Here is a 26024-nt window from a genome sequence, read left to right on the forward strand (position 1 = left end):
AAAGAATTCAAATAATACAATGAAAGACTGGTGTACAGAAAATTATAGAACACTGACAAAAGAAATTAAATAAGACACAAACAAATGGAAAGGCGTCCATTTCATGGATTGGAAGGCTTAATATTATCAAAATATCCATAATAGAAAGCAATTTAAAGAGTCAACACAACCCCTATCGAACTCCCAATGACTTTTTTTTACAGAAATAGAAAAAAAAAAAACCAATTATAATTCGTATGGAACCACAAAAGATCACAAACAGCCAGATCCATCTTGGGCAAGAACGGAGCTGGTCGCATCACGCTTACAGATTTCAAATTATATTTACAAAGTTATGTTAATCACAACAGCATGGCGTTGGCATAAAGACAGACACAGAGACCAATGGAACAGAATAAAGAGCCCAAAAATAAAGTCATGCATACGTGGTCAACTGATCTTTGACAAGGGTACCAAGAATACACAACGGGGCAAGGTAGTCTCTTCAACAAATGGTGCTGGAAAACTGGATATTGACACAAAGATGAACGAAATTGAGCTTTACCTCACACCATATACAAAAATCAAGTAAAAGTTGGCTATAGATTGAAATGTTAAGACTTGAAACTATAAACCTCCCAGAAGAAAACATTGAAAAAAAAAAAAAAAGCCTCGTGATACTGTCTTAGCAATGATTTCATGGATATGACATCAAAAGCACAGGTAACAAAAATAAACAAGTATATCAAACTAAAAAGCTTCTGCACAGCAAAGGAAGTAGTCAAGAGTGCAAAGACAACCTACAGAATGGGGGAAAATATTAGGAGACCATATATCTGATAAGGGGCTCAACTCCAAAATATGTAAGGAGCTCCTATAATTCAATAGTTTAAAAAAAACCACAACTAGGAACCTGATTTTAAGACTTGAATAGACATTTCTCCAAAGAAGATGTACAAGTGGCTAATAGGTAGGTTAATAGGTGGCTGAATAGGACTAATCATCAGGGAAATACAAATCAAAACTTCAACAAGTGATCAGGAAGGCCACTAGCAAAAAAAAAAAAAAAATATTGGCAAGGATGTGATGAAATCAGAGCCCTTACACACTGATGGTGGCAATGTCATAGCTACAGTGGAAAACAGCACGGAGGTTCCTCAAAAAACGAAAACTAGAACTTCCATATGATTGCGCAATCTCACTTCTAGACACTTATCCACGGTAATTGAAATCAGGATCTCAAAGAGATATCTGCACTCCCGTGTTCATTGCAGCACGGGTCACAAGAGCCAAGATGGGGGGAACGATGTAACCGTCCATCAACAGATGGATGAATTAAAAAAAAATGTGGTTTATAGGTACAATAAAATATCATCTAGCCTTTAAAAGAGAAAGAAACACTACAATTTGCAACAACACGGATGAGTCCTGAGGACATCATGCTAAGTGAAAGAAGCCAGTCACAAAAAAGGACAAATACTGCACGATTCCGTAGACATGAGGTATCTAAAAAGTCAAAGTCATAGAATGGAAGAGGGGGAATGGTGGTCGCCAGGGACTGAGGGGCGGAGGAAGTGGAGAGGTAGGTACTCATCAAGGGGCATAAAGTTTCAGTTGCCCAACATTGATAAGCTCTAGAGATCTGCTGTGCAGCATCGTATCCACAGTCAACAACGAAATACTGCACATTTTAAAATTTGTTAGGAGGGTAGATCTCATGTCCAGTATTCCTTCCACAAGAAAATTTCCTTACAGAATGCCTACGTTGCAGGAAAGCATTGATGTTGGCCATCTCCTAAATTCGTGGCTTTTGTTTTTCCGCTTTCCTCATTTGGGTCCTCAAGGAAGAAACAGCATTAGCAATCTTGAAATAATTACCATTGTAATCCACCTAAACCGGGACTGCCGGGGTAATTTAATTTTCAAAATGCAATTACAGCGGATCCAAAGGAAACTCTTCAGACTTCCTTTCACATTTCAAACTTGGCAAGCCCGCGTCTTTCCGTCAAGCAGGAAATTCCCAGGGCCCAGCAACCAACACAGAAAGAGACACACGGGCCCGCGCGTGCGCACGCGCCTAGTGGTCGGGACTTTTACATTTTGTTAATGAAGTTTTTAAAAATCCATCATTCTTACCTTTCCAAAACTCCCTTTACCGATGGCCCGCAGGATCTGAAAATGGTCAAAGTTGACTGCAAAAGAAAATAAGGGAAAGAAAGAAACAGATCAGGTTTGCCACACCTTGCCACTGGTTCTCGAAAGTCTGCCCTACATTCCCACCCATTTATTCCGAACGGCTTCTGGTTTCATCTGCCTTATATTTGCCACGGCAGCACCCTGCCTTAGTTTTCGGGGGGTCTCCCCATTCTTGCTACCCCTACTGCCTTACTCTGGTCTGGTTTCCACCCTATCCCTACAGCACAGCAGGCCAACAACACATGGCCACGGACACCTTTCTGTCCTCCTTTATTTGGCCACGCTGTCCTTCTCAAAGCACCTGCTCGGCTCCTACAGAAATGCACCCTCTCGGTTTCCCAGTTCATGCTTCAGCTCACGCTTCACGCGCACTCCGCTTCACCGTCCCAGCCACGAAATACGCAAGTCTGTCAAGCCTCCATCTACCACCTTCCTCTTCTCACCGGTTCCAAAGGCTTCAGTCACCACCTAATTGCCAGGGACTCTCCAAGGAACCTTTTCTCTGGCCTCCAGGCTCTACGTACTGATGGATACCTACCCCACAGCAAGTCTTGAAGCTTCAAAGCCACTTTGAACCCAACAGGCCCTAAATGGAGCATGGGAGGAGGGCTTCAACGTGCACCTGACCTCACGCGCTCAAAGCCTGGAACTCATCCTACACCCCCTGCCCCTCTCTCTCAACCCCCCATTAGTCCTTCATCGGGTTAGGTCCGCTGTACCTCCTGGCTCTCTCTCCCATCTGTCCACCCGTGGTCCAGTCCTCCTCCACTCTTGACCCTCCCGTCCCGGGATACGTTTTTGCTGCAGGGAGGGGGTCTCGCCCATCCTCTACTCCCCTCCAATGTGCCCCATCGCTGCTTTCCAGCAAAAGAGCAAATTCCTACACCATCCAGGCACTTGCCTCTTCTGTTTCACCGCCCGCATTCCCCACACCCTCCAAGCTCCAGACACACAAGCTTCTTTTCTGTGCCTACGACAGTCATCCCCTGGGCTTTTAACGCTCTTCTCCTGACTGCACGCTTCTTAACTCTGCCCTCTCTTCACCCTTCTGCGTCCAGAGCCAACTGGGCTCACCCGCCAGATTTTCGGCTCCCCTGGCCCACTCTCCCAGCGGGGCCTTCCTCCAAAACACCTGGTTCTGTATTACTTCACATGGATTTGATTAAGATCACTTCTTCCCCACTAGACGCTAAGCCCCCTGAGGTCAAAAGCCGTGTTTGCGTCTCCCACCGCGTCCCCGGCACCTAGCACGGTGCGAGCACACAGTCAGTATCCGACAAATACTCGTCGACTCAAGGGCTGACTGAAAGCAGATGTCCACTTGCACACCAGCCACGACTGCTCGTGCATCAGGAGTGTTCGGGAAACGGTTTTTAATGAGGCTGAATTACAGCCAGTTTCCAGTAAGTCGGAAAGACGCGTCATTTACAAAAGATGAAGTGAATTGATTTCGTTCACTCCGCTGCGGGGGCGAGGATGCGGGGAAGCGAATGAACACGGTTCCCTGTGTATGAAAAGGACGCCAAGGAGGACAATTAGGTTGAACTGTGTCCCTACAGAGCCCCAGTCAGAATCCAGCGTGCCCTCCGGTGCCCAGCATGCTTGGAATAGAGAGGCGGAGTCAATGGTCAACTTGGCAAAACCTTGCTTCTTGGACCTGGATTGGCTTCCTTCGCGTATAGCTTGTCAGGAAAGGAAAGCCTACGCTTTGACCTCCTGCCCCCTCACCAAAAGTCGAAGAAGAGAAAACAAGGTGCCTGCACTGTGTTTGCCAGGCGCCCAGCAGCGAGCTGGGAGATGGGCGCATCCTCTCGTGAGCCCCGAGGCCCCACGGGGCAGGCATCGCTGCCAGGGTTTGCCAGCCGCCCCCCACTTGGCAGGAAGCGTCCCTGCTTCCCCGAGCGCTCCCTGAGACGTCAGGACAACACCCCTCATTTGGGGGGTAACTCCTGCCTGCACGTGGCTCACGTGTTCTCTCAGGAAGCCTCTCCCTCTTCCAATGCAGCCCTTTCTCTCTGGACCTCCCGCAGACCGGTCTGCCCAGGGATCAGGAGAACCCAGCCCGAGTCAGACCGCTTAGGTCCAGAACCCGGCTCTGCCACAGCCCTCGGTGAGTCACATGGCCTCCGTGTGCCTCACTTACCCCAACTGTTAAGTGGGTGTGACAGTGCCCACCTCCCACAAAAGCAGAGAATCGTGCCCAGCACAGTGCAACGTCTCAAGAAGCCCTCGCTGTTTGTGCTGGGGGACAAAGGGCGGTCCTCCCTCCCATCCAGCCTAGTCCAATAAGCAAAGAAGTACCGACATGTCTCATGTCTTCTGTTGGAAACCCCCAGGGAACACGCATTTTTTTGTAGGGGGTACGGATGCATGAGATTATTTACAGCGCGATAACCCCAATTATGAAAATAATAATAAGTTTAGGCATTTGCCGGTTGGCTCAGTAATGAACACCCCGCTCCGGTTAGGGGACAAGACCAAAGAGCCAAGCCCTCCTAAGAAGGCCGTTCCCTGCACACCCCCCACCTCCTAGCCCATCAAAGGTGGTGTGAGCCCAGTGCTGTGCTAGACAAGGAGCAGCCCCTGTGTATTTCTGCTTATCCTGCTCTCTCTTTGGAAACTGTCTTCAGGGAGCAAGCTTTTCCTCTGCTCCTTCTTGCCCGAAGCTTCTTAGGGCCAGCCCCCATGTGCAGGGGCCCACAGCGTCCAGAACTGCCCCTCAAGGGTGAAGAGGGGGGGAGTCTGGCTAACTCTGGGCTTTGGCATCAGGGAGCCCTCGCGGCTGCCCTCCTGGGCCCCAATCCTCAACCCCAGGTAAGACTTGATTCTCCACCGGCCTCTCCTTCTGTCGCGTCTCCTAACTGGAGAGGGGTGTTCACTACTGAGCCAACTGGCAAATGCCAAAACCCGTTATTATTTTAATAATCAGTGTTAATCGTGCTGTAAATAACCTCACTCATCCGGATCCCCTGCAAAAACAGGTGCTCTGTGGGGGCTTCCAACATAATAACATGAGCCAAACAGGTACTCGTTTAATGTTTATTTGCTTATTGGACTAGATTGGATTTAAATGGCTTTGAGCATATGGCCTGTGTTCTCCATTTATCTGGCGTCTCCCTGAGGCCTGGTAACTGGTGCTTACATAAATAGTGCCTACGTGAACACACTCTGAAGAAGGGAGGGCTTTGCAGTGGCTAGTGAGCAGTCTGAAATGGCTGCAGGGACCGTGTCAAGCCAAAGACGGGCCTAGAAATTGCATTGTCACGTAGGGTTGTTGGCCCAGAGCAGGAGAACTTGGCCGGGAGATGGGAGGGGTTGACGAGCAAGTTCAGATCTTGTCCTGGTTTGCCTGGGACCCCCCTGGTTTCAGCACTGAAAGTCCCACATCCCTAGGAAAACCAGCATAGCTGGGTCACCTGTCAGGTTTCTAGATCATTAAACTGCACCCCCCGCGAAGAAGTCACAGCATTGCTAGAGCCAGCTCGGAGACGGTAAGGTACGCTCTTAACAAAGGAGTGTCTGTTCAGACCACAAGACACAGAGTGGCCCAGGGTGACACCGTGACACGTGTGGGGTTAAGGCAGAAACAAGGGGCACAGTGCTGGGCAAAGGCAAAGACAAGGTGTGCACGCGACCTCAGCCAAACAAGAGAACAGTGGCATTTGCCTGGAAGACGTCACATGGACAATGAAATGGCACACGGGCCATGAAATAGCTGGTTGGGGCGCCTCGGTGGCTCAGTCGGTTGAGCATCCGAGTTCGGCTCAGGTCATGATCTCGCCATTCAAGGGTTCGAGCCCCGAGTCGGGCTCTGAGCTGGCCAGCGCCCTGGAGCCTGCTTTGGATTCTGTGTCTCCCTCTCTCTCTCCCCTTTCCCCACTTTTGCTCTGTTTCTCTCTCAAAAATAAATAAATAAACATTAAAAAAAAAAAAAAAAAGAGAGAGAGAACTGGTTGTTTGCCCGGCTCAGCTCAACTCTCTCTTCTTCCTTCATAAGGAAACCTCAGGTCTGTTAAGGGATCAGTGTGGACAGCCCCAGGCAATGAGTCACAACTGGCCTAGTCCAGTGGTGTTCATCAGAATCACGGGGAGGTTTCTCAAGAAAGATCATGCCCCCACTCCTGAGCTTCTGGGGAGAGGCCAGAGCATCTGAATTTCTAACAAGTTCCCAGGTGATATGGATGGTCCAGGGGCCACCACATTTATCTGGACAATGGTGCACCCCACTTTCCCAGACATTCGCGCAACTGGCAATGACCTTGTGACACAGGCCTGGTGAACAAAATCTCAGCAGAGAATCCTCCGCTGTATTTCTGGGAAAGCATTTTTTCCTGATGAAAAGGGACCGTTACCAGTGGAGTGGCCCTTCAGCCCTCCTGCCTCTTCCTGCCATGAATATGGATGTGAGGTCTGGAGCTGCAGCAGCCACCTTGTGGTTATGAGACAACGAACACAAGCAAAAGGCCAAAGGTGCAGAGAAGCCATTCCCTGTTGTAAAGTCCCTGAGGCCATACCAGCAACTGCCTACCTCTCGACTTACCACGTTAAAAAAAAATACACTGTTATTTGTTCAAGTGCCTGTGAGTCAAGTTTGCTACTAATGGAAGCCAGAAGCATTCTTTTCTGATACACAAAGCCAGCCACACAGGGGTTTGGTATATGCCAACTATTTTATTGTTGGATTTCCAGCCTCATTGTAATTTTACTAAAAGGCAGAAGAAGAAAGTTGTTTGTGGTATAAACATAAGGACCAGGCTGCCTGGATATGAACTCTGACTCCACCCCTCACAAGCTGAGTGACCTTGGGGAAGTCACTTAACCTCTCTGTGCCTCAGTCTCTTAACTTATAAAATGGATATACTAAAATACAACGAATCCATACAGGTAAAATATTTAGAATAGTGCTGGCCCTGAAGTAAAGGCAACCAATAGTTAGGTATTATCGCCATTAGAATTCTGCATGCGAGGTTTTTCCCCATTTTTCGCTTTTATGAGACACGACTCTCATTAAATCATGACCAAACATCACAGGGGTGATGAAGCCAGAGCTGTATTAGCGCCCATTAGTTACTGACCGTGACTAGCACCCCGGGTAAACCTGGTTGATCTACCTTTCAAGCCAGTGGGCTCTTTTCTCATTCCCATCAAACTGATTATTTCTAAGGAATGTCACGTTTTTCTTTCAACACGCTATGTTCACGAGGCAGTTTATTCAGAGGCAAATGTGAATTTTCAAGATGGCTAATTACTCTTTCAAACGATCTCTAATGGCAGGTAACCCCCAATCACCATCCCATAAAAATATATGCATTTCAGTATCACACGCATCAGGCAGGGACAGCAAGAAACCGTCCCCTTTCCTGCCTTCCTGAAAAGCTAAACGGGTGGCCGTATGCCTTCACCCAGAAATGCTGATTTCCAACATCGTTTCAAATATCTGAAGATCTACTAAAAACGGCCCTGTGATGCCCTTTGGCAAGAGAACAACAGCCTCCTCTCTGATTCACCACTGTCCGAGCCAGCTCCATTCACACATCTCTACCTCCTGCCTGACCCTGTAAGCATTGGAGTTTTGGCCCCGAGGATACCCAGGGGACGGTTACCGCCGGTGGAGGGAAAAGCAAGTGCAAAGGCCCTGGGTGGAAATGTGCGTGACGGTCCCCGGGCACAGCAAGCAGGCAAGGCTGGGCGGAGCGTAGCCTGGGGAGAAGAGGGAGCGGGGGAGCCGGTCACCCGGGGCTGCGGTAAGGGCTTTGGGAAAGATCCCAATTTGGTTGTGAACCCAGAGAGACCAACCTGCCACATGATGGTAATCCAGGTCATGGGGTCCCGGCAGCTGTCACAGCCCTGCTAAATTAAAGCGAGCTTCGCCGGCAGATGCAGTGGGCACAGAGGATTTCCAGGGAAGCAAAGATTCCCCGCAGGATGCCATGAGGGTAGACACCCGTCACACATTTGTCCACACCCACTGGATGCCCGACAGCAAGAGGGAAACCTCACATAACCTACAGACTCGGAGTGACGATGTGTCATACAGGCTCATCAACCGCCACAAAGGTGCCACCCTGGTGGGGATGCTGATGATGGGGCCGCTCCGCATGTGTGGGGGCAGGGGGCATGTGAGAAGCCTCTGCACCTTCCCCTCAATTTTGCTGTGAACCTGAACTGTTGTGTTTTTTTTTTTTTAATTTAAATTCAAGTTAGTTAACATACAGCATAGTCTTGGCTTCAGGAGCAGAACCCAGGGATTCATCTCTTACATACGACACCCAGGGCTCATCCCGACAAGTGCCCTCCTTAGTGCCCACCACCCATCCAGACTATTCCCCCACCCATTTCCGCTCCAGCAACCCTCAGTTTGTTCTCTGTATCTAAGAGTCTCTTGTGGTGTGTCTCCTTCTGTTTTTATCTTATCCTTCCGTCCCTTCCCCTCTGTTCATCTGTTTCGTTTCTCAAATTCCTCGTATGAGTGAAGCCGTACCATTTTTATCTTTCTCTAATTTCGCTTAGCATAACACCCTCCAGTTCCATCCACATTGTTGTAAATGGCAAGATCTCATTCTTGTTGATCGCCGAGTAGTATTCCATTATATATATATATAAACCACATCTTTATCCATTCGTCAGTCGGTGGGCATTTGGGCTCTTCCCATAATTTGGCTATTGTTGAGAGTGCTGCTATGAACATCGGGGTGCAGGTGCCCCTTCGAATCAGCATGTTTGCATCCTTTGGATAACTTCCTAGTAGTGCAAGTGACGGGTCACAAGGTGGCTCTATTTTTAATTTTTTGAGGCACCTCCATCCTGCTTCTTTAAAAGGTCTATTGAAACGAAACAAAAAACCAGATGGAGCGGGTGGTCAGCCAGCAGCCCAGGAAAGGGAGAAGCAAGCAAGCAGCCTGTCCACACGTGGGAACCAGGGACAGGGGCATTCCCGTCACGAGACTCTGGCCCACTGTGCGTCCACTACTAGGTCCACCTCTGTGTCTATGGTGCGCTGGCCCTGGTGGGAGCAGAGACTTCGGGGGGGACACTCTCGGCTCACGAGGAGCTCGCAGCCCAGCAGGGGACACGGCCAGGTCCCGACGACACTGACGGAGGCGCCGGGGCAGTAGCAGGGACCAGGCCCTAGGGAGGGACGTGCTCCGGGCTGCAGGGACGGTCTGTGCAAGTTTTCAAAAGCACAAGACCCCGAGTGTGGGTCTGAGGGATTACAAGCGTTCTGCAGGGGGTAAGGAGAAGGAAAGATCCCAGGAAAAGCTCCCAGAAAAGCAAGAACCCAGTGGCATGAACCAGCAGGACGAGGCCCCAGAACAGCAGGACCAGGGTATGAGTGGAGACGAACGAGGAGGGTGGTTAACGCACTGGCTCACTGGACATTTCTTCAGGACGAGGATGCACCAGGCCTGAGCAGAGGTTGCAAAACCATTACTCCAACGGGCCCATATCTCCTTGTTTACCAGGGGTTCCCAGGGGCCAATTCGGGCTCACAGGGCGTTCAGTAGGAGTTGTTTTATGATACGTTATTTTATGTTATTTTATCGTATTTTATTTTATGTTATTTTAGAGAGAAAGAGAGAGTGGGGCGCGAGGGCAGAGGGAGAGAGAGAGCTCTCTAGCAGGCTCCACACTCAGCATGGAGCTCAATGCGAGGCTGGATCCCACGACCCCGGGATCATGACCTGAGCCGAAATCAAGAGTCAGACCGTCAACAGACTGAGCCACCCAGGTGCCCCAGTGGGGGGTGTTTTAAAGTATGTTTATTTATTTGGTGTGTGAGAGACAGGGAGTGCGGGAGGGGCAGAGAGAGACAGAGAGCAGCCTCCACGCTGTCAGTGCAGAGCCCGACACAGGGCTCGAACCCACGAACCGCGAGACGGTGACCTGAGCAGAAATCAAGAGCCAGACACTTAACTGAGCCACGCAGGCACCCCAGTAGGGGTATTTTAGACAGGACGTGAGATCACCGCAGCCCTCGGAAAGAGAGAGCCTTGCTGTGAGCTCACCTGTCGGCTCCGGGGTCTGAGATGGTTCGCAGGCCCGAGAGCCAAAGAAGTGCTTTCTTCCCTCCTTTGCCCGCCATCCCGAGCACTCCCACCCCAAGTCCTGTTTAGGCTGCTCACTGGCATCCCAGAGGTAACACATCCCCACCCCTCACCCTGGGCCTCACCTGCCTCCCGGCCTCCCCTGTGCACTCTCCCTTCCCTAGAAGCACGTCAGCCTCCCACCTACCCAGGCACTGTCCTGCTGTTCCTCCTGCTGCAATGCTTGGTCCTGGTTCATCCCAACACCAGCTCTCTCCCCTCCTCAGGTGTCTCCCCCCTGGAGAAGTAAAAGATCTTCCCTGACACTCCACCTGGGTGACCTCCCCCCCGGGTGTCCCTACCTCATCACATGGTCACCTCCTCCCTAGTAATTCCCAAGAACTGAAATATCTGTTCTTGTGTCACCTGTTCGTTGCCCATACCCCCATTTTGGAAGGTCAACTCCCCAAGGGCTGGGGCGTTTGCCTGTTTCGCTCGCTACAGTATCTCTGGAGCCTAGCACGGTGCCTGGCATATAGTAAGTGCTCAGTAAATAGCTACTGACCATGAACAGATGAGTCTTGAAAGGGACAAGTCCATGGGAGTACATGAACAATGACAGGGGAGTAGGCACAGCTTCCAGGAAGAGGCAGCCCTTCACTTCTCAGCATCTCCCACGGTCATCTGCGAAATGGGCACAATGCTACCTGCCTTGTAGAGTTGTTAATGGGACAGTAATACAGTAAAGGTAGCAGGACACCCTTCTCAAATTCACGTTCACACGTAACATCATCATAATTGAGGCTGTTCCCCAAAATTGACAGAGTCATTCTTAGGAGAATAAATAGGTGAGAATAGGGTACAAGGTCCCATGAGATAAGTTCTGAAGAAACAAAGCCTTCTCCTGGCTGATATAACAATACACCGTGTATTCACTCCTCCCACAAATAGATGCTGCTCATGACAAGATGCCCACAGCGAGCAAAGACATAATCCCTAGTGATGTGCAATCTACTAGAAACTGAGTCACAAGAATGTCCGCAAGGAATTCAGGATGGGTTGGAGGGAGGGACACAGCCTTGCAGGTTAACACACACTGGCTGGCCTCCAGTAGAGACAAGAACAGCTATTCTGTTAGCAGTACTGGAGGGATTGGTTACTTACTGGACAAAAACAAAATTGGGGCTCCTGGGTGGCTCAGTCGGTTGGGCATCTGACTTTGGCTCAGGTCATTATTTCACGGTCAGTGAGTTCAGACCCTGCATCAGGCTCTGTGCTGATGGCTCAGAGCCTGGAGCCTGCTTCGCATTCCGTGTCTCCCTCTCTCTCTGCTCCTCCCCCACCCGCACTCTGTCTCTCAGAAATGAATAAACGTTAAAAAATAATTTTTTAGGGGCACCTGGGTGGCTCGGTTGGTTAAGCATCTGACTTCAGCTCAGGTCATGATCTCACAGTTTGTGGGTTCAAGCCCTACGTCGGGCTCTGTGCTGACAGCTCGGAGCCTGGAGCCTGCTTCTGATTCTGTGTCTCCCTCTCTCTCTGTCCCTCCCCTGCTCATGCTCTGGCTCTCTCTCTGTGTCTCAAAAATAAATAAACATTAAAAAACATTTTTTTTCTAATTTTTAAAAATCAAATGAGTACCTCTCTCTGTTCACTAGATCCCCAAATAATATTCTGAGCAAATCAGAGTTCAATGTAACAATATCCCAAACGATAAAGCTCAGTGCCTGAAAAGGAAACATTTGGTGGATATACCAGGCTCCCCTCTTCCCCATAACTCAAGGAGGCGACCACCCTGGTGCGTGACCTCCTCCGCCAGCAGGTAAGCTAGTTATTCAAAGGCCACAGGCTCAAAGGCTGCACCAGGGCTGGGACAGACAGCCCCCTCCCCAGAAAGAGTATACTGAGGAACCATGTGTACATAATTCACTCTAAACACCCAAGACGACTGGTTGCTCCTGGGAACTCTCATGGCATCCCATTCGTGGGTGTGTCCGAACACTCAGGGCCTGGGTGGGACCACCTTGGTACACAGCCACCCTGGTTCCTCGTCCCTAAGGTGCAGGTCTCAGCCATGGTTACGCAGAGGACTCATAGTCAGCTTAAGACACAGACCCAGGTCCTGGCCAGTATCCGCTCTGGACATTCTGCTGTTCCTACAGATTTCTCACACACTCTTGCTTGTGTCCCCAGCACAGAGGTGATGATGGCATCTGCTAAACTGAGCTGCAGTCACTGCTTTTAGCCTCATTAAAAACTGTTTTGTTTTCTAGTTGATTAATGTGTTTCAGAAAGCCCAAAGGCCTTTTTTTTCCCCTCACTCTGCACTGTTATCAGCAAAAACACTGTATCGAAAAACATTTAGGAAATCACATCCCTAATTCATACAGGAAAATATTATATGGCAATAATCTCAGGACAGAAGCTCACTTGGATGCTGGTGGAAATGTGGAATCTGTGATAAGGGAAGCGTCAAACACGCGTTTGAGAGAGGAGACTAAGAGCCAGCTTAATAATTCCTCGAAAGCAGTACTGTCTCAGACAATCTGCTTCCTCTGCACCCAGTGTCAGTTTCCTGTGGCCACCATAACAAAGAGCCACAAACGAGGCGTTTAAAACAACAAAGATTTACTCTCTCACAGTTCTGGACACTGGAAGTCTGAGATCAAGGTGTTGACAGGACTGTGCTCCCTCCAAATGCTCTAGGGAAGAATCCTTCCTTGCCTCCTATAGCTTCCTGGAGGCTCGGGCAACCCTTCTCGTGCCTGGGCTTGGACTCCATTGTCATATGGCCTTCCTGCTGTTCTGTCTCCATCTTTCTTCTCTTCTTACAAGGACCCTAGTCATTGAATTAGGGCCCTAGTCCAATATGACCTCATCTTAACTAATTACATCTGCAAAGACCCTACTTGCAAAGACTGTCACATTCTGAGGGTCTGGGTAGACATGAATTTTGGAGGGATGATATTCAACCCAGAGCACCCAGAACAGCACCTGGCCCAGAGAAGAGGATAAATAAATGATGGCTGAATAGATGGATGGATGATGAATGGATGGATGGATGGATGGATGGACGGACAGACAGACAGATGGATGGAAGGAAGGAAGGAAGGAAAGAAGGAAGGATAGATGGATGGATGGAGGGAAGGAAGGAAGGAAGGAAGGAAGGAAGGGAGATGGATGGATGATGGATGGATGGATGGATGGAAGGATAGAAGGATGGATGGATGGATGGATGGATGGAAGGATGGAAGGAAGAATGGAAGGATGGAAGGAAGGAAGGAAGGAAGGAAGGGAGATGGATGGATGATGGATGGATGGATGGATGGATGGAAGGATAGAAGGATGGATGGAAGGAAGGATGGAACGATGGATGGAAGGATGGAAGGAAGGAAGGAAGGAAGGAAGGAAGGAAGGGAGCTGGATGGATGATGGATGGATGGATGGATGGATGGAAGGAAGGAAGGATAGAAGGATTGATGGATGGATGGATGGATGGATGGAAGGAAGGAAGGGTGGAAGAAGGATGGATGGATGAATGGATGGATGAAAGAATGAATGACCACACAAATGAGCCCACATTCATGTGTACCTGTACCTACACACTTGTATCTGTCTGAGTTGTAGAAACAAAAATATATTTTGGGCATACTGTGTCATCTGGCTCTTCAGTCTGGTAGGGCAGAATCAAAGCTAACCAGGCTTCAGTCACTTCTCAAAGTAACTTCCAGCTGTGCAACCTTAGAACAAATCCCCTGGGAAGATGTGACACAACCAGATCATCTGTTAGGTCCATGCCGGCTCTCAGGGCAATGCTCCACAGAGGGCGCTTTCCAAGTACTTAAAGCACGACCATTTCTCCTGCAAACAGAGTTACCAGTTTCCTGATCTTTTTAGGGAAAGAACAGTGCAGGACTACAAGCCTAACTTGTGGTTTAGAGTCCACTGATACTTTTCTACTTACCTACTGACCAGCAGAATGGGGAGGGGGTGATAGCCAATAATCAAGAAAATGTCTGCTGCCTCTCCTTTTCGCACAGAAGATAGTATTACTCATCTAATACTCAATGCTGAGAGAAAGGCGCCCTGGACACTGCTTCTGCCTAACTGCTTTGTTCATCATGAACACTGAAAGGAACTTCCCCAGACAGGAGAAATAAACAAGCCAATATTTGTACTCAGCTGATTATGTTCTGATTTATCTTCTCATTAAACGTAAGCAAACATTCTCCATGGGCATATCTTTGAGGTCCTGGAAATTTTAAATGTCCTCAGTGCCTCTGTTGGGTATTCGCCACGGCAAGACTCTAAATTTCCAACTCCTGGGGCCCGATTTTTAATGGTGAAGTTGGCTGGGCTGGGAGGGTCTGGTGGGCAGGTGCAGGATAGCTCTCAGAAGGCAGAAGCACAGGGAGGAGCTGAGGGCTCCAGAAGAGTGACATTGACTGACCCAATTTTTGACCCCTCCCTGTACCCATGTCCTCTGCAAGGTGACCTTCTGGCTCACGAGGTAAAGTGTCCTTCTCCACCCGCTCATTCTCCATTCAGCCACAGCACGTGGATTGATTCGGCCAACGGGGCGTTAGCAGGCTTGATTCAAGCTGAGGCTCGAGAAAGTGCTTGTGCATATCTGCCTCCCCCTTACTCATCTACCCCCACCAGAGGAACACGCGGGCCTACCTTCCGAACAATGACACCCTGGCGATGCCAGTAGCCCAGGACCCAGGTGAAGCCATCCCAGAGTGACACCCAGCCAATCCCCAGACGAGCGAGAGGGACCAGCTGAGATGAACGGACTCAACCTGCAGGGTAGCGAGGACGTTCAAGGCTTGCTGGTGGAAGCCACCGGTTTGGGGGCAGTTGGCTCTATGGCATTACTGACAAGGAAACCAAGAGGGACAGAAGGAGGGAGGGAGGCGGGCAGGAAAGAAAAAAGGCAAGAAGGGAGGGAGAGAGATACAGGACCAAGGACTATCCTAAGAGGAGTGAGGAGTGTTGGCCATAGAACAGCGAAAACAATCTTCATAAAGAGCAAGAACGTGGGAAGACTCGGTCTATCCCATGTTAAGACCTACTACAAAATCAAGCTACAAAAGTCAAGACCAGGTGGTAGTGAAAGAGGGACAGAACAGGGACCCCGGAAGTTGATCCACATAATATGCCCAACTGATTTTTGACAAACGTGCAAAAGCAACTCACTGGAGGAAAACAGCTCCAACTGGATGGCCACAGGCCAAAACCTGGCCCTCCGTCTGAGGCAAGGCAAGAGCCTTTTGGCAAAGGGCTGTGGTCAGATCACTGAGCGGTTTGCCTGCACAGGAACAAGAGGCAGGCCCTGCAGGGAGGTGTGAGGAAGGGCAAGGGTGGCCTGGAGGCAGACTTGCAGAACTCAGTTCCTTGTGGTTATAGGATGGAGGTTCTTCTTTCTTTCCTTGCTCTTTCAAGATTTTTTTCAATGTTTATTTATTTTTGAGAAAGAGAGGGAGACAGACAGTGTGCGAGCTGGGGAGGGGCAGAGAGAGAGGGAGACACAGAATCCGAAGCAGGCTTCAGGCTCCGAGCTGTCAGCACAGAGCCCGACGTGGGGCTCGAACTCACGAATTGTGAGATCACGACCTGAGCCGAAGTCGGATGCTTAACTGACTGAGCCACCCAGGCGCCCCGCATCCAGAGGTTTCTAATAGTAGACTAAATCCTTCGCATGCACCAAATCTCTCTTACTTTCCTTTCAGCAACCGGTCAGGAGAGAACTCTCTGCTTTTAGAGGGCTCGTGGGATTAGGTTAGATCCATCTAAACAATCCTTTTTTTTACAATATAATGTAACATAATCATGGAAGTGAGGAGGGGTAAGAAGGTCATGGGGCCATCGTAAAATTCTGCCTCCTACAGGGCCAAATAAATGATGACTTCACCATCATGAACAGCTAAAGAGTAGTGATGTCCCCTCAAACACACACGTGCACAGTCTTGCTTCCTTATTAGCCTAACACAAACCAGAATAATGAGATGAGAAGCCTCCTTGACACTCTTGGGTGTAAACCCATGGCCTCTGGGTTTACAAGATCTTCTGTTTATTTTGTTATTTCCTTCTGGGTCTTCTTGGAAGTCTGGTTCTATTCCAGGCCCTGGACCAGAAACAAACAAACTTGATGCTAGTCACCATGCCCTCCCTACCAAGAGAGTGAGCAAGCACCCTCTAAGTGCCAGAATGGGGTGGAGGGGGAACTTGGGAGGCTCTGGGGTGGGGGCAGGGAGGGGCCAAGAAAGTGCTGATTGGTTTAAAGGAGAAGAAAAGAGGGGCGCCTGGGTGGCTCAGTCAGTTAAGCGTCCGACTTCAGCTCAGGTCACGATCTCACGGTTCCTGGGTTCGAGCCCCGCGTCGGGCTCTGTGCTGACAGCTCGGAGCCTGGAGCCTGTTTCAGATTCTGTGTCTCCCTCCCTCTCTCTCTGCCCCTCCCCTGCTCATGCTCTGTCTCTCTCTGTCTCAAAAATAAATGAAAACATTTTAAAAAATTTTAAAGGAGCGGAATAGAGATTGTGCATCTCTTGAAAGCACAGGGGAACGTTTTGCTCGCTCAGACATCTCGTGAACGTAGTCAAAAGTTCAGGACTGTTTCCCTCTGACAGAGCCAAATTACATTAAGTCGGAAAAATGAGTCTGGTTTCCAAGCTGATGGGCTGCATGGCGGCTCCCCGGCCTACAGACTGAGGAGATAATGACATTTTGACAGAGCTGGGGCACGAGACAGCTACCTTCTTGAGTAGGCAACATGGGGGACTAGTCTCACTTCTCTTCTCCATCCCTGGAAAATGCACGTAGGTCATGGGTGTGCCGTGAAAATCCAATGAGATCGTGCATAAAAAGCTTTAGGCCCAGCTCGTACTACACGACCCATCAATGGTCGTGGGGGAGGCAAGGGGATGGTGACAAAGGTGGCATGATCGTGACGATGGTGATGGTTACGGGCTGAACCACGCCCCCCGAAAATCCAGGGGTTGAAGCCTGACCCCCAGCACCGCACACGTGACCACGTTTGGAGACAGGGTGATAAAACGAGGTCGCTGGGGTGAGCTCTGATCCTACAGGCCTGGTGTCCTTGTAAGAAGAGGCGATCAGGACACAGACAGGCACAGAGGGATGACCACGTGAGGATACAGAGTGACGACGGTCATCTACACACCGAGAAGGGAGGCCTCAGAAGGAAGCAACGTGCCCACATTTTGGGCCAGGGCTCCCCAGCCTCTGAGACCGGGGGAGAATAGACTTTTATTGCTTCAGCGCTCAGTCGCTGGTGCTTTGTGACGGTGGTCCCAGCAGGCTAGTACGACAGCGATGGTGACGTGGATGCTGCTGCTGGCAAGACGCGGGGCGAGGCGTCCTGAGGGACTCTGGCTTACGGAAGGGAAACTGCATTCCGTAATCCTCTATGCCCACCACAGTGGGTCCAAGGAAGAGAGCCAGGAGCGCAGGGAGTCATGCAGCACCCAGGCAAGGGAGTGGAGTGGCGTGCCTGACGGGAGCAGGACAGGGGGAGAGAAAAGGAGAGCTGAGAAAGACACAGGACCCACATCATGAGAACCCTGGATGTGGCCAGAGGGGAAGCAGGTGAGGGATCCATGATGATTTCTGGCTCCACAGCACTGATAGGTGCAGACAGCGAAGGCTCCAGAGGAGGCAGAGACCGGGGGAGAAAAGAGGACCACATGAGGGGAAAGAAGCGAGCTTGGTTTGGGGGACGCTGACCTGGGGATCCCTGTGGGAATAAAGAACGGTAGGAGGACGCACCTGGAAGGGAGCCGGAGCACCGTTGGAAGGAATGAGCTGGTCCCGGTGGGGCACGCTGAGTCGAGAGCAGGGGTTGGGGACAGAACCTGGAGGATGCTGACAGCTGAAGGCATGGAGAGCAGGAACCCCCAGGAGAAACAGAGCCCAGAGGGGTGGGAGAGAATCGGGAGAGTGTCATGGGACCTGTCGTAGTCAGCTTGGGCAGCTATAAGCAACCCCACAGCCTCGGGGGCACAAATAGGAGACATCTACTAATCGTGGTCTGGAGGCCGGGAAGTCCAAGATCAGGAGGACAGCAGGTTCAATTCCTGGTGAGACCTCTCTCCCTGGCTCAGGGAAAGCTCTCTCCTCACCGCGGCCTCACATATGGCCTCACGGTGGAGACAGAGAGCTCTCCTCTCTCCCTCCGCTTACCAGGGCACTAATCCCACCATGGAACCCCACCCTCCAGACTTGATCTCCACCTAATCACCTCCCCATACCCCACCTCCAAATCACATTAGGGGTTAGGGCTTCAACATATGAATTGGGGGTCAGGGTGGGGGTACACGATTCAGTCCATGAAAGACCCCAGGGGAGGAGGGTCCACAGAAGGGTCCATCAAGCCAAATGCCAAAGGCATGAGCTGGTCAGCATCCCTGGTCAAATGATGGTAAATGGACCGACAAATGAATGAATGAATGAATGAATAGCCACAGGGAACACACAGCCACTTTGCCACATTTCTGTGGATGCTTCTCTCTTCTCCTGCTGGCCTTTCCACTGGCCCAGGAGATCTGCATGGACAGGCCTGGGCATGTCCTTCTCAGCTGCCCTGGCCCCTTGATGTGGCTGGCCACAACGTGGTGTGTAGGACACGTTTCCTGAGCGGATGGAGGTCTCCTGCCTGTGGTCGGTGGCGGGGCGGGGGGTGGGGGGCGGTGCTCAGCCTCCTCAGCTCTCACAAGGCGACCCAGCACAGACTCAGGTGCAGGCAGGCACAACCCCTAGACCCAGCCCCTCCATCAACACGGCTTGGCCTGGGGCTCCCTTAACCTTTGCGGGCTTTGTTTCTATGTTTGCAAAATAAGATCATTTACCTTCAAACTCACGGTGAAAATTAGGAAGCTGACATCCAGCATCCTGCCTGACTGATGGGACCTGTTCTATGTTGTCCTTTGTTCTTGGCATCATTACTAGGGAAGGGGGGCGGCGAAGAGCTCAAGTAGGGGTGGGAGAGAGAGGGACAGAAGCCTAAGCAGGCTCCATACTCAGTGCAGAGCCCAACTCAGGGCTCGATCCCACCACCCTGGGATCACGAGCGGAGCCGAAATCAAGGGTCGGTGCTCAACCGACTGAGCCATCCAGGCGCCCCCTTGATACTCATTATTCTAACGATGTGACAACACACACAGAATGTGAAGCCAGCGCTTCCCTTCCTAGTTCTGGGGCCTGCTGCCTCCTCTATAAAAGGGGAATGAGAGCATCAGGTATACAATAGTTTGTCATAAGATCAAATTATTTACTATCTATAGGCCACTCAGAGCCAAGCATAGCACTCGGCGGGTTCCCAATCACTGTCCCTAGCCGTTTAGTTGTTCTGTCACCAACAGACAGGCAATCTCAGAATTTCTCCTGATTTCACACATTATCCCTAGACATTACACGCATCCAGTCAACGAGCATCTACGCATATGTGAGTCCCGCATTTCGACGTGTGGGGATTCTCAAACGACTGCATATTGCAACACAGGCACATGGATGCAGGCATCATTAAAACTTCAAGGAAATTATGGAGTCTGTGCAAAAAAAAAAAGCAACTTCTGTGCTCAAGTCACCACGTTATTTCCAGCATATAAAAACATTACTCGGGACGTGGTCGCCTCATGTACGATGTTCTTGCCTCCCAGCGATAAGCTGAGTGCATTCCTTCAGAACCGAAAGTGTCCTTACCTAATTTATTTTAAAAATGGAACATTTTGTAACAGAATCGCACAGCCATAACGCAAACTGAGCTTTGCTGCTGAGCTTACGCCTGGGTTGTGTCAGATTCTTGGAAGGAGATAAAACCTTGAGAACAGAAGTCAGGAAGGAAAAAAAAAAAAAAAACCCGGACAATATTTGAGAGCAAAAAAAAAACGGAAAGCTCTCTGGACTTCTCATGTTTCCCACTGTCGAGCAGAGCTCCAAAGCCCTTCTTTTTAGAAAGCTGCTAAGAAAAAGACCCAACTATTTCCTTTTCTGGCCACATGGAAATGGAAACCGTTCCCGCCTGGCATAAAATCTCCCTAACGCCCCAGTGGTTAGAGGTGCTCCTGTTCCTTCCATGAGCTCTCCCAGATAACAGGGCATGAGACTTCTCATTCCTAATGCCAACAGGACGTCCTATACAGGACACAAAAAAAGCTTACGGAAGCATGGAGCTCGCCGAAGGCGCAGAAGCGCTCCGCCCCCAGGAAGGCCTACCGCATGCAATCCCCACAAGGTGAAGTTGGTTCTGGGGGCCAAAGAGTCCTACTCTTGCACGTGCAAAGCACGGCCGGTACACAGCACATAGGCAGGTTTGCGGTACATGTGTGGTACCAACATTCCATGAGACGTTGAGAGTAGGAGAGGGGATTCAGGAAGCAAACGTGCCAAAAGCCTCTGAAATGTCCAAAAGGCAGGGGTGAGGAAGTGAGAGTGCAGGAGAGGTAGAGACGCACAGGCCTCTGGAGACCAGATGGTCCGGGGGGGGGGGGGGGGGGGGGAGGGGAAGCTATGTGCCATCTGGCCAGGCGTCTGTAAGTCACGCTAGCTCTTTGGGCACAAGTCCTTAGACAGGCAGACAGTCCGGGTGCGTGGGAAAGAACAGTGGCCAGGACAGACCGGGCCCCCACCCCTGTGGGATTGACCTTCCAAGCAGGAAGACTGAGAGGAAGCGAGCAAATAACTGGGAGTATTGCCAGTGGCAAAAAGCTGCATAAAGAAAATAGAGCAAGGGCGCAGTTAGCCAGTCACGGAGGAAGTGATTCTCCAGGTGGCTAGGGCGGCCAACTTTGAGCAGGTGGCCTCTGACGTTGGACCCAGAGGGAAAGAAGCCTCAGGCATCCAGAAACAGGGAAGCACATTCATGCCCAGCTCGAGGATCAGCATGTGCAAAGGCCCAGAGCAGGAACAAGCTTGGTGTTCCCGAGGACCTGATAAAAGGCGTGTGTGTCTGGAGAAGAGTGGTGGGAAGGGCAGGCAAGAGGCGAGATCCAACAGGCGGGAAGGCAGGTCCACGCAGGCCACACCAGCCACCGTGTATACAGGTTGGAGTGAACCTGAATGCCAGGGGAAGTGATGGAATCAATCAACGTTTGATGTAGAAACCGTGTCCTTATACTGTGGATGCATTCGCCTCTTCAATCTGAGGGGCTGACCCTCCTGCTTCATGAGAGAAAGCTGGGGAGGGACAGAATTAAGATGAGTGAAGTCAGGCCATGAATCAGACCATTTACATCCTTCAAAAAACCCACTGACGTTATTATTATGGTGACTGATTTTACATGAGGATAACTGAAGAGGCGAATCAATACCATCAATTTCTCATAGACGATGATGTCGCACGCACGTATGGTTGTTTCTGCTTCAGAAAGTGTCTTCGCCCTTGTCTGACCTTCATGGCAGCCCTGGGAGGGGCACAGAGCAGAGATGCTTGTCCTTGATTTACGGGGAATCAGGCAACCTGGCCAGGCTCCCGTGACCAGCAAAGCCACAGCACCACAGTGAGAGCCCGGCGGCCATCCGCCCCCGGCCAGGAGCCCCTGTGCTTCTCCTCAGCACCACGTCTGGTTTCCCCATACAGATCTGTGAAATGGGTACCAGTCCTGGTTGCACCCTTCCCACTGGCCGTGAGGGAGCTGAAATCTGCATGGGGGCCTTGAAGGTACACGTTTCAAGCTTGGCCCCTGGTGCCATTTCTGCCCCGTCCTCGTTTCTCTTCTTGGTCTTCACTCATGTTTTCACTGCTGCCATCCCCTTGTACTTCAGGTGCCGGCTGAGCCAACTTAAATCTTTTCTAGAATCAGCCAGGAACACAACTTTCAGACTTACACACGGTTTCCTCCCGGGGCAGGGGGCCGTCTGGGAGATCTGGTGGTCCAGGGATTGAAACTGGATTTGGCTCAACTGGATGACTGTGTGCAAATCAACAGGAGAGGCCGGAGGGGCACAAGGAGAGCCCATTCGGACAGCAAAGCAACATGACAAAGCTAACCAGCCACACAGGACGGCTTGTAATGAGACACTCACAGAGAGGTGGCCTTGAGAACTCCCCAAATCCCTGCGCTCCCAACCAAATTAAAGCATAATGATCCCTGAAAACATGTGACAGCGGCTCAGGGAAGATCCCCAGCTACTCTCTTACTTGCAGAGTATGTTTCTGGCAGACTGTGGCCTCACCAAGTTGCTTGAAGGGTTGGGTCTCTCCCTGATGTGGCTCATTAATACGGCGTCGGGGCTGTGGGAAGAGCTGGGGATGCCAAGTATTCCCAGACAAATGACAAGCTCCGACCTGTGACACGCAGCATGCCACCAGCCCATGAAACAACGAGCCTGCGCTGCTCCCAATTAGAGCGCCCGCCGGCCACTGCAAGAGGAACAGCATGTTCTGAGGATGTGCTTCTTAGACACTAAAGTCTTTTTATGGGAAGCCGGAAGGGAGTTCTTTGAAAAGATGTGAACAGAACAAGAGGGAGTCCGATGTCTCTGCTCGAGCCTCCTTTGGAAGAAAATCTGGCGTTTAATAAAAGCTTTCTGGGGGGAAAGGTCAGGAAGATGTTTTATTTATTCACTCGGTACGTGTTTACTGGGCGCTAATTATTCGACATTGTCAGGGCTCTGTGCTCTGTGCTGAGACGCCAGAAGAAATAAGACAAACATCATCCCCATCTTCCAGGAGCCTAAAATCCAACAGGAGTCCTGACGTTGCAGAGGGATTTCACCTGTAGTTCGGAGAAGTGCCGAGTGGTGTAAGACATGTTGTGGGAAGGAATATACACGGGGGCAGGGAAGGCTCTTACGAGGAAGTGAATTTAAAACCGAGACTGGATGGATACATGGAGCTGGGCAGTGGTGAAAGTCAGGCAGGAGGGGTGGGACTGGGGAGAGTAGGGGATTCCTGGAAGCAGAAGGAACAGGGGGTTCAAAAGACAGTGAGATGGGGGGAGTGGCGAGAGACGGCCGTGGAGAAGAGGCAGGGACCGACATGTCAGATCTTCAAGGCTTGGACAAAGATGCTGTTCCTCATCCGGAGGGTGATGGGAAACCCTAAGGGTTTTAAGTGACAGAGGGGGCTGTGTGTGTGTGTGTGTGTGTGTGTGTGCGCGTGCGTGTGTGTTCAAGGGATGGAATGAAGTAACGGTCATTTAGCAAGACGGCTCATGCACCAGCATGGGCTAGGTTTTGCTGCGTAACAAGCAAACCCCAAATCTTGATGTCTTATAACAATGAATGGGTTGGGGTTTTTTTTTCACTTATATGTGTCCACACAGATCAGCCAGTGGCTCTGTTTCCTGCACTCATTCAGGGACCTAGGCTGACAGAAGCTGCGTCTGACCTACTCTATTCCTACCCCTTTCACTATTGTCTGCGTCTGTCCTTAAAAACTAGCATATTTGCATGTTTCCTTCATTCCCTTCTTCCCAGTGGCTGGCACACAGTAGGCATTCTACTGTATCTGTGAAATAAATTAATCCTGTTCACTTTGGTGGGTCACAGTCATTAGTTGGCCCCTAGAACCAGCCAAGCTCCTCCCTTCCTGCTCCCAGATTCCTCTTCTCCAGCTCTCTGAGAACTCCACCTATGGTTCATTTTTCCAGTCTCATCTTAGATCTCTCGTCCACAGAAAAACCTTCTTGGACCACATTTGTGATGGTCAGCTTTATGTGTTAAACTGACTGGGATATGAGGTGCCTCGAGATTTGGTCAAGTATCACTCTGGGTGTGTCTGTGAGGGTGGTTTTGAATGAAATTAGCAACTAAATCAGCAGACTGAGTAAAGCAGCCCATCCTTCCTAATGTGGGTGGGCCTCATCCAATCAGGTGAAGGTCTGCTTAGAACAAAAAGCCAACCTTCACCTAACTAAGAGAGAACTCCTTCTGATGACAGTGTTGAACTGGGAAATCAGTCCTTCCTCCATTCAGACTCAAACTGATACATCAGATCTTGGGTCTCAAGCCCGCCGGCTTTCAGACTGGAACTTAAACCATCGGCTCTCCTGGTTTCTCGGGCCTTCTGACTCAGACTGGAACTACATCACCGGCTCTCCAGCTTTCCAACAGCAGTCTTGGGACGTCTCCGTCTCCATAACTGCATGAGCCAATTCCTTATAAGTCTCTCTATGTATCTACCAACCTGTATCTATCTGTCTGTCTATCTATCCATCCATCCTATTGGTTCTGTGGCTCTGTGTTGCCCGAATTATACAACCTTGTAGCAGACCCTGTTGGTGCCCCACCCATTCCCCTTCAGTCCTTACCATCACAACGTCCACACTGCAAACAGCCGCATCATCTGGCTGGAGGGCTTTCTCGGGCGAGGAGACTCTGTCCTGCCCTGCACAGCGGGTGGGGAGTGCCCAGAACTGAGCAGCCCTCAACCGACAACTGGTGGGCACGGGCGGATCACTATCCCGCGTCCCTTCAACACAGGGTTGGACGACTCTGAGGCATGGGCTATGCTGCTCCCCAACGCCTGCAGGTGCCCACGGTGGTAGCTAACTTGCTCAATAACACGCCTCCCTTCCTTCCCTTCCTCCCAGGTTTCCTGAGATCATCTCCTACACGAACCGCCTGCACAAGGCTCCTCCTTTCAGGGTTAATTTCTAGAGAAACCCAAACTAAACCACACCCCATCAAGAAGGTCTATACACACCATTTTCTATCACAGCACCCCGTGTATCTCCTCCCTAACATGTATCATATTCTCTCATTTTTAAGTATTTCTCAGCTCACTGTCCCAACAAGGACATTGACTATTTTTGTTTCTCTCATGCCCGAGGTGAATTAGTTGTTCAATACATATTGATAAATATCTGTCGAGTAAGTGAACGAAGGAAGGATCAAGCCTGAACATGTGCCTTCTTCCCAGACCTCGGCTCCCTCATTAGGACAATGAGACAGTCACACGCGGCATCTGGAACTTGGCTCTGGCTTTCGCATCCTGAGACTCTGAGATGTCAGGGGCTGGCAAGACAAGAAAGCACGTGGTGTTGTTGCCGGACAAGACTCTGGATAAGAACGTGGCTTCGTCTGCATTAATTTGACAAGGAAGCTGGGGGTGGGGGGAGGGATGGCAATCAGGAGGGGAAAAAAGAGGGGGAAAAAAACCCTCCTTCGAGGTGGTCTTTGGTGGCTAATGATGGAGTGCAGGCGTGTGAGGCAGGAACACTGGGAGTGTTTGCATATAAATTGCCTTTTAAGGTTTCCATTCTTCAAGACTAATGAGTGTTTCAGACTTAAACATAACTATTCTCTACTAATTACTGTTTTGGTCGCTCTCCTGTTTTTTCCTCATGATTTCTACTTGTGATTCGAGGAGGTAGAAAGATGACCGTGCTTCCTGGGAGTCAACCACCCTCAGCATCGGCAGATTTCAGGTTTGCAGGTGATCCTGAAGCCTTGGCATGTAAAGAAGCGTAATGTCACATGAACTTGAATTTGAACATGAACTTGAATCACACCTTCTGCAAGTCACTTGACTGGTTGACAGACAAAAGAATAAATAGAAAATCTGAATAGTCCTGTATCTATCAAGCAGCTGAATCTACAATTAACTATATTGCCACAAATAAAACTTCAGGTCCAGATGGCCTCAATGGTGAATTATTCCATGGAAGTATAAAAGAACACCAAAATTATGTAAATTCTTCCAGAGAACAGAAAAAGGGGGAACATTTCCCAATGTGTTTTATGACATCAGCATAATCTTGATGCAAAAACATGAGATGAACATTACAAGGAGAAAATTACAGGTCAATCTGGCTCATGAATATACATGCAAAAATTCTAAGCAAAATATTAGCAGATTGAATC

At 50.1% G+C, this 26024-nt stretch overlaps 1 protein-coding gene across 2 annotated transcripts in view; it reads right to left on the reverse strand.

Moving 5' to 3' along the window:
* The window catches only part of STK32B (serine/threonine kinase 32B), a 399201-nt gene that overhangs the window by 305755 nt on the left and 67422 nt on the right, over positions 1–26024 (reverse strand). For both annotated transcript variants that reach the window (XM_049630288.1, XM_049630289.1), the window contains exon 2: positions 2116–2171. In XM_049630288.1, coding sequence (XP_049486245.1) covers positions 2116–2171 — 56 coding nt within the window. The remainder of the gene's footprint in view (positions 1–2115; positions 2172–26024) is intronic.

This window comes from Panthera uncia, chromosome B1 (genome assembly GCF_023721935.1).
Source record: "Panthera uncia isolate 11264 chromosome B1, Puncia_PCG_1.0, whole genome shotgun sequence".
Lineage (NCBI taxonomy): Eukaryota > Metazoa > Chordata > Mammalia > Carnivora > Felidae > Panthera > Panthera uncia.